This window comes from Pholcus phalangioides, unplaced genomic scaffold (assembly GCF_987345545.1).
Source record: "Pholcus phalangioides strain wild (caught in Gottingen) unplaced genomic scaffold, Ppha-v1.0 ptg000027l_1, whole genome shotgun sequence".
In the NCBI taxonomy this organism is placed as follows: Eukaryota; Metazoa; Arthropoda; class Arachnida; order Araneae; family Pholcidae; genus Pholcus; species Pholcus phalangioides.
In genome coordinates, this window is record NW_028301617.1 from 11,747,782 (window position 1) to 11,757,355 (window position 9,574).

Genomic DNA, 9,574 nt, shown 5'->3' on the forward strand with positions numbered 1-9,574 from the left:
CTACATAGGTCGGAGTAGTGCATAGTGGTCGAAAATTGAACTAATTTTTTTATTGAATCTTTCTTTTCCCCCCATGGTTCCATATATATCCTATATAATATCAAGTTTCATCACATTAAATCCTCCAGAATGGGCTCTACATACGTCTGAATAGTGTCCGTTTATTTATAACCACCCTGTATTACCAAACGCTGTTCATCGGTGAGATCTGGTAAGGGGCCGTTCGAGTATTACGTAAGCAAATTTTTGACTATTTTTGACCTTCCCTCCCCCCCCCCCCGTCAGCAAAAGTCAGCAAAACGCTGACCCCCCCCCCCTGTCGACAGAATTTCGTCATCAGCTCTGCCCCTCTGCATCCTAACGCATATTGGTGGGATCAGAGACGTACACGGGGGTGGGGAGGGCATAGTGGGGCTCGTGCTCCCTCCCACGATCAAAAATTTATCTTTTAATGCCAAAAATATTTTTTAATTGAAATTTCGGAAGAAAACACCTTTATATGTTGTTATAATCAATTTCTGTTAATTTCAATGCTATTTGAAGGCTACGTAAGTGCAAAATTTATCTTCCATAAATTCATTGCAACCCACCCTCTAAGCCATACAATGATAAATCGCATAAAGGCCCTTCTCCCGCGGACCAAATATAGGGGTTATCTGATGCGGCCTGCACTCCTCAAACCTAATTTTGTAAAAATGAACCAAGCGGCACATTTACAGATCACTTAAGTGTCCTGTGGTACAATTCCAGAGCATTTAAGCGGCCCGTGGCACATTCTCAGATCACTTAAATGACCCGGGACACAGTTCCAGAACATTTCAGCGATCCGTGACACATTTAGAGATACCTTTAGTGACATGTGACGTAGTTTTAGAGCACTTAAGTGGCCCCCCAGTGTGGTTCTACACATCACTCAAGTTACCCGCGGCACATTGTCAGATTATTCAAGTGTGTGTGATCCGCGGCATATAATTACGGATCACTTGAGTGATGCGTCGCACAGTTCCAGAGTACTTAAGCGACCCGGACATATTTCCAGATCACTTGGATCCGCGAAACATTTAGAGATCACTAAAGTGGTTCTGAAGGGCACTAATCAATAGCGGGAGATGTTACTTCAAGTACCCACGAACTATCGAAAGGTTTTTCTCGTTTTTGGCGCGCCGAGTATGATGCCATTAAGAACATTTCATATTTTCATAAAGGGTGGTTGATGACGTAACCGTTATCCGAACCCCCCCCCCCCTCCTTGTCATCAAAAGTCAGCAAATCGAAAGCCCCCCATCGATGATGACGGAATACTTGAACGGCCCCACAGGGCGATTTAGAAAAAATGGGGAAAAACTTTAAGGAGGTGATAAGTACACACCAATACAAACAACTGTCATTAAAGAATGCAGGGTCTAACATGAAACGCAAACGCGCCGGCGTGTTCCGGAACGGCCGCTCCGCAAACTTGAAAAAAAAACCGGCATTCCTGTTGAAATTTATCGGGAGAAAAAGAACACCACATGCATGCACAACACCTGGGGCTGTACTATCTCTTCATGCTTATCAGGAATCCGATCCGTATCCGCACCGATTATGACAACATAAGCAGGGCCGTCTTAAGTTACCCGACTACCTTTCTTGTCACTTTTCTTTAAAATGGTTCTGGAGCGAACTTTAAATACATTTTTTGATGGAAAGTGTCTCGAAATGGTCAAAACAGTGACAAATTCTGGTCTATCTATTATATTTTATGTCAAATTTTAGGCAAAATTCATGTGATATTCGAAACACGATTGCAAACTATTTTATTAATGAAATGCTTTGTGATTTCCACAGTGCATTTAGCTAGTAATGTTGCAGGTTATGAACCAAAATTTAAAGGATTGCATGATATGTTCATAAGTTACACCAAAATATGTTTAAGTACGTGTGAATTTTTTTTGAAATTTCATCCTACATTTTGTCTATAAAACACTGTAATTCAAGAATACTTAACGATACCTTAAGAGCATCATGCCCCCCCCCCCCCGGGCCAAATGATTTTTCTGAGGCTCTACCAGTCCAATTTTCGAAAATCTCAACCAGATCACATTTTTGTGAGGCCCCCGGGGCCCATGCCTTAACACTGAATATAAGCATTTTCGTACTGTCGACGTTTCCCCCCCCCCCCTCCGAAAACAAGCATCGTATTTCTCCGAATATTCGGAGGAAGGTACGGATAGGGGGAGACCCACACTCCTTATATATAAGCATCGGATGATCGTATTTTCTACTCGCGATGTGGCGACGGTTTAGCGAAAAATTTATTTCTTGGACTTGGAAATTTATTACGATGACTTAAGTGATGTTTTCCCAAAGAAAACTATACAATTTCGTCGACTTTTTTACAATTTATTGGAGTTAATTAGAAATCTACCCATTACCAAGTGCAGTATACCGTGAAACTTCGCTACAACGGTACTCGATACAACGGTAATTCCTTCTACAGCTATATTTTTTTTTTTTTGAGTCTTGTTTGAAAATGCTGATACTCTCTAACTGCTGCCTCTCGATATAACAACAATCTCCCTAAAACAACATATTTTTTTCTTGGTCTGCAGAGTATTGTATCGAGATTTTTTTTTCACGGTGTATTTCTCGTATGTATGTATGTATATATATATATAATAAATGAAGCAAAGAATAACCTCACCCACGTCCATAAAAATCTATCTATATATATAAAATTGATTTTCTGTGTGTGTTCTCTATACAAATCTACAATTTTTAGATCGATCGTCGCCAAATTTTGCATATATACCAAATGGGACCCGACTTGAACGATAGGCTACATTAAAATTTCCTTAGAGTAGGGCAAGTGCCCCAAATGGGCAAAAAATTGTCGGGCAACAATGGTTTTTGGGCCTCAACAATCACTTTCCGAACGTTTACATTGGTTACCGTGGTTCCCTAGCAATGTGTTTCAGACGTGTATATGCCTTTACAATGTCTTGCCACTTCTTCAACGCTGTTAGTATATGTATAATATTTATGCCTTTATAATGGGTGTGTACGGTTGAGGCTCTCTCTGAAAATTATTGTTTGCTTGCTAACTTTTTTTTTCTCATCGTAACTCATTTCAAATTTAATATAACATATACAATTTTTCGTAATCACATAATTTTACGGATGTGTACTATATGTTAAATATTTTTTTATTCATATAATACAAATAATAAGAGCTCTGATCTTATTCGGTATGGCAGAGAAAGTGTGTTCCAGGTGTGTGGAGACAATCATAACTCCAGACGATTCAATTAGTTGCACTAAATGCAAAGACATCTTCCATTATGGTTGTGGAGGTTTCAGCGAACTGGTATTCCGCAGGCTGAGGCGTGATCGGGTTCTGAGTTGGATATGCTTTAAATGTAAAGAAACAACAAGCAAGTCATCGAAGAAAGATCCACGTAGACAAGATGATCCAGGGGATACTTCTACGAGGGATCCGGATCCCGAACCATTAATGGATATGCAGTTACTCTCTCTTGATACTGAAAAAATGCCGAGTGATATAAGAGAGATCGTGAACGGAATAAGTGAAGCATTCTATGCTAACATACAATCACTGAAATCATACATGTGCTGCCAATTCAAAGAACTGAGTGACCAAAACAAGCACTATCAATCCCAATTACTTGAGCTACAAACAAAGCAACAAGAACTGTCATCGGAAAATTCTGAGCTAAAAACTGAAGTCAAGAAACTTCAGATTGAAATTGGTGAACTACAACAATATTCCCGTCGCTGTAACATTGAGATCCAAGGCCTTCCAGAGACTGAAAATGAGGATGTGATTGAATTGAAGGCAAGAATAGCTGATCAGGTGCAAAGTGATCTGGTGGGCAATATTACAGTTATACATCGAGTGCCTACGAAGATGAAAGATAAAATAAAGCCGATCATAATTCAGTTCGATAAAAAAATCTAATCGTGACAATTTTCTCAAGTTGGCAAAATCTAAGAAACTGAAAGCGTCTTCGATCGACAGCAGACTACGACCCACACCAGTTTATTTTAATGAACATTTGAGCCCATACATGAAAAATGTGTTTTATCATTCTAAACAACATAAGCAACAACACAACTTCGCGTATTGTTGGATTCGTGACGGTAAAGTTTTTATGCGTAAAACAGATGACTCCGGGGTGTTCAAAATCAGTCATGTAGATGACTTATCTCATGTCAATTAATAGTAACGAAAATTTAAATCTCAAAATGAGCACCTTGGAGGATCTAGAAAGGTTTCTTTCCGTTATTCACGATATTCAACGTAACAATATTAGTAATAAAGCAAATTTTAAGGTTTTTCACTTGAATATAAGAAGCGTTAGGGCCAATTTTGACCATTTTATGTCATTTATAAGTAGTTGTGTTGATCATATAGATATTATAATTCTCTCGGAGGTGTGGATTTTTGATGTAGAGTCTGACCTTTATAAAATATCAGGTTTTGATTTATTCCCATGCTGTAGAAATTACAATAATTCAGGAGGCATATTGGTGTACACAAATAAATCTTTAAATTATAATAACATTACGTCAATCGCAATGGAAACAGCTGAGGTGATTGGCATTAACCAGCCATCACTCAAATTAACTATTCTTTGTTTATATCGATCACACTCATTTTCAAAATCAGAATTTGTTGAAGAACTTGACTCTATATTAATGAATACAAAATCCAAAAATGTCCTATTGGTAGGTGACATCAATATAAACATATTAAAACCCAATAATGACGATCTAGATTACATGAATATGTTGTCAGGACATGGTTTCCTCCCCTTAATTACTGATCAAACTAGGCCTCTTTCTGATAGTTGTATTGATCATATTTATCTACGTCACTCAACTAATATTACCAAATACTATTCATCAATAGTTGACACAGACATAACTGACCATTTTCCGATCGTTTGTAAACTTCACTTTGCCACCCCAATATTAGATAAAATAAGTCAAACTATACATAGGAAAATGAAAATTATTCGGTATGCTGATATGTCAAATTTTCTCCAAAATTATGAATTTCGATTCGATCACACTCATCCCGAAAAAGATTTTGATAATTTTTTATCCACCATGAATGTCATTGTCCAAAATCATTCCAGTGACCGAATAATTGTTTCAAGGAAGAAGATCGGTAAACCATGGGTTACAGGCGAAATTTGCAATTTGATTAAGACAAAACAACAACTTTACATAAAAACAAGAAAATATCCGTATGACCTCTCTATGGAAACTGCATATAGAAATATAAAATCAAGAATCAAATCTAAAATAAAGCAATCTAAAAAACAGTACTACTCTTTCAAGTTCTCGGAATGTCGTAACAATACTGAGCGTTGGAAGTTTGTTAACAGAATATTAGGCACTGAGAATAAAGAGAATGTACTTCCAGAAAATGTTGAACCTCTGATTCTTGCCAATCAATTTAACTTGTATTTCAATAGTATTGGAAGAAATACTGTAGTTTCCATGGATGACTATAAAAACTACGTACGTGGTTTTCAAAATTCAATTTTTCTTTCTTCAACTAATATTTTTGAAATAAAGAAAATTACTAACAAACTAAAAAACTCTGTATCTTCCATCGATGCAATGAACTCAAAAGTTTGGAAGCGATTTCCTGACAGCGTCATTCAGGTATTCTCTGATCTAGTTAATAATTGTTTTCAAAGTGGTGTTTTCCCAGAATCACTCAAAAAAGCAATCATTACCCCTATCTATAAAACCGGTGACAAGAATGACCTCAGCAATTATAGACCAGTCTCAGTTCTCAGTACGACAACCAAAATATTGGAATCTATCTTAAAATGTAGATTATACTCGTTTTTAAATGCTAATAATTTTTTCTCAGAAAATCAACATGGTTTCCTGCCAAACAAAAGCACTGAAACTGCACTAATTGAATTTAGCAAATTTGTGGTTGATAGCTTAGATAACTCAAAACAAACAATAGCAATTTTTCTTGATATACGAAAATGTTTTGACAGCATCAATCACAATATATTGCTTGCTAAATTGTACACATATGGTATTAGAGGTACTGCTTATAAATTATTTGAATCCTATCTTAATAATAGATCTCAATCTGTTAAGTGTGGTAAGCATATTAGTAGTCCAGTAAACATGCACAGAGGAATTCCACAAGGAACTACTTTGGGACCGTTGCTTTTTACTATCTATATTAATGATTTCTGTAACCTTGAACTAAATGCCAAAATAATCACATTTGCGGATGACACTGTACTTCTTTATTCTGAGAATGATCATCAATCATTGGATCATATTATTAACAACGATTTAATCAAAGTCCGAAATTGGTTTCGATCAAATGATCTCGAAATAAACATTCTAAAAACAAAATACATTAGTTTCTCAAACCTCACTAATTTCGATAACTGTAACCTCATTTTTCATAATAAAAACTGCCCTACTGATCTTTTATGTACCTGTACTCCATTAGAACAAGTAAGCTCCATTAAATACCTAGGTATTGTTATAGATCGAAATTTTAAATGGAAGTCCCATGTAAAACATATCCAATCAAAACTTTGTTTTATAGTTTATAAATTTTATTATCTAAAACATTATCTAAATACTCATTTTTTGCTGTCATATTATTATTCCCTTTTTCATTCTCATCTATTATATGGACTATCTGTTTGGGGCAGTGACTACATCAATACGTTGCGACCCATCATCCAGACCCAAAAGAAAATAATCCGATCACTAACTGGCAATTACTCAACTCCGTCATTTGATCTCTACCGGCAACTTAACATACTCCCTTTGCGGTATTTATATTTTTATAAATCGATTCTCCTACTTAATAAAAAACAACTTTGTCTCCCTCTTAATTTATCAAGGACATCAAATAGATACAATAACATTCTTAATATTCCCTTGATACATAAAACAGTGAAGAAAAACCATTTTACATATCTTATTCCGAAATTTTATAACAAACTGCCGCATGATATTCTTTTTCCCCCTTCAATACCGTTACTGAAAAAACGTTTAAAAAATTACCTTTTTTCAATAGCTAACATCAACGATCATTTTTAAAAAACAAAAACAGAGCTCTATCGATCAGTGCTAAATCGAATTTTCTAAATGTCTAAGTACACTTCCTGCTGTTTGCCTCCACATGTCGAAGTCGCAAAACAATTCTCGCATCAATCTAGCATTCCATAATCTTCATTTATAATGTATATGAAAACATACTGTATATCTGAAATGTTGTATTGTATTCTAATTGTACTATCTAATTGTATTCTATTGTATCTATAATTGCTCACAGATGCAGAATTACTTCGATATAATTATCAACATTTTTCCCTCCCCCTCTTTTTTTTTTTGTGTTCGTTCTGTCCTTGAAATTGTATTGTAATTACTCATCGATACTTCGTGTTCATCAGTACAGATCCACGGGATCTCTTGGTGAATTTGTTTTATTATTTTGTGCTATTTCATCGTGTTAAATAAAGTTCAAAAAAAAAAAAAAAAAAAAAAAAAAAAAAAATGGTTTGCCACATTTTCAATTCTCCCAGTAATGAAGCTTTTCGAGTACACGTCATAATCACCGTCAGCATCGCTTTGAGGGTCAGGCAAAGGATGATCTCCATAGAAATCAGTGTTAAAACTGCCGATTTTACTGTAGAAATGCTGAAATTTAGAGTGTGGTTTTCTGTCACATCAATAATTTTAAAAATTTTATTGAAATCTCAATTTTTGAAATATTGAGGTCGCTTAGAGATAGATATACGAAGCCCATGAGATTAAATATGAAGTAATTAGCCGGACCTACTTTGAGTTGGATATCCATACAGTAATATTGATTTCTACTTTTTATTTATATATCTTCTCAAGCATGAAAATTAATGTCTCTGTATTGTCTTTAAGCATTTTTGGAAGCAGAAACAGGCAGAAATAGATATCTTGAAGTTCGGGAGGGGGATCGAAATACCTAGCACCCCTTAAAAAATGAAAAAAAAAAAAAAATTCATTTCTACGTTTCTTTAAATCTAGATTTGTTTATTTCATGAGTCGCGCAGGAAGCCGCCATATTTGTTAACGTGGACACAGTTTGTATGTCCCTCAAAGAAAGAGACAGCGAGATATCACGTGATCCAAAAAGCCTCATTAAAGAAAACCCGGGAAGCGCCGGGTAATGCAGCTAGTAGGTAATAAAAGACAACAATACACTTTTATTCCAATGTGATTTTGGTAGTTCCTTATGAAGTACGGCTTAGAAAGTACTTCAACAATAAATTAATTAGAATGCTGAAATATATCCTTCTGAATATAATATTTTACACGCTGAAAAATATATTTTAATTATAGAAATAACTGTTTTCCATCCTCCCCATTAAAAAGAATATCTAGCCGATAGCCCCGCTAACACCGTCCATTTTTAACGTTGAAGAATGTGAAAAAAAAAAACAACAACAAATGTTCTGCACGTGCATTAAAAAGGAATTGCGTTGCCACCGTCGCTGAACAAAAAATTCAGTAAATGTATAGTAGTAGTTGTATACCCCTCAAGCTTAATTTTGATTGGTCAGTGGTCGATCGGCCAAAGGGGAAAAATCGTTTTTTCCTGTGTGGGAAGCGATTTCTTTTGATTTTCCCTCTTTCGCGTCACGTGACGTTAAGAAGTGAGACTAAGAATAATTCCTTGGTATCGTTTTTCGGATCATTCTTAATGTGATGCTTATAATTCGGATGGGATGAGAATAAGCATGAGCAGATAGTACAGCCCCTGGGGAAGAAGAAGAAGAAGAAACCGTATGCAAATCCGCGTCCCTGTGAAGTTATTCCCGCGTGCACACACCCGTTCTAACAGCTGTAACGGACGGGATAATGGCGCACTTTAGTAATACTGAAAAAGTAGACACATGCATTTCATTTACGGAGCTGCAAACGGAAGTACCACAGAGGCAGCACGAATGTACGGTGAGTGTTTTCCCCACAGGCGGTTGCCCAATCTGAGAACATTTGCGCGCTTGTATCATCAGCTTTGCGAAACGGGATCATTTCTTGCTTCCCAGTCTGATGCAGGTCGTACAAGGACTGCCAGAACAGCAGGTGTGGAAGATGAGATTTTGGAGATGGTGGAAGATCAAGCCAACTACAGGCACACGAGCGAGCTGGTGTGCCACAATCCACGACATGGCGGGTGCTGAAGGACGAGAGGTTGCACCCATACCATTTTCAACGAGTCAAAGCATTGAATGGAGAAGATTATGCCCGCCGCAAAGACTTCACCCGCTGGCTCCTACAGCTGATTGCAGCACGCGCAGATTTTGCGGCAACTGTTGTTTTCTCCGATGAATGCACTTCGCACGAGATGGTGCATTTAATACCCACAATAAACATGTCGGGGCGTCTGTATATCCACATGTGCATCAGCGACGCTTCTCCATCAATGCTTGGGCAGGAATCATTGGCGACCACCTAATAGGACCGTATCTTCTGCCGGAACGCCTTGACGAGGGCAAATACTGGACGTTCCTGCAAGAGGTGCTGCCAGACTTGC

At 36.9% G+C, this 9,574-nt stretch overlaps 1 protein-coding gene across 1 annotated transcript; it reads left to right on the forward strand.

Moving 5' to 3' along the window:
* The first annotated feature begins 3,953 nt into the window (after positions 1-3,953).
* On the forward strand, positions 3,954-7,382 carry LOC149068437 (uncharacterized). The gene has a single exon (XM_089251761.1). The coding sequence runs from the start codon at positions 4,198-4,200 to the stop codon at positions 7,099-7,101; it is 2,904 nt and encodes a 967-aa protein (XP_089107887.1). The 5' UTR covers positions 3,954-4,197; the 3' UTR covers positions 7,102-7,382.
* The last annotated feature ends 2,192 nt before the right edge of the window (positions 7,383-9,574 follow it).

What these genes read in the sequence shown, in the direction of transcription:
- LOC149068437 (XM_089251761.1), top strand. Translation starts at nt 4,198, where the DNA reads ATGACTTATCTCATGTCAATTAATAGTAACGAAAATTTAAATCTCAAA.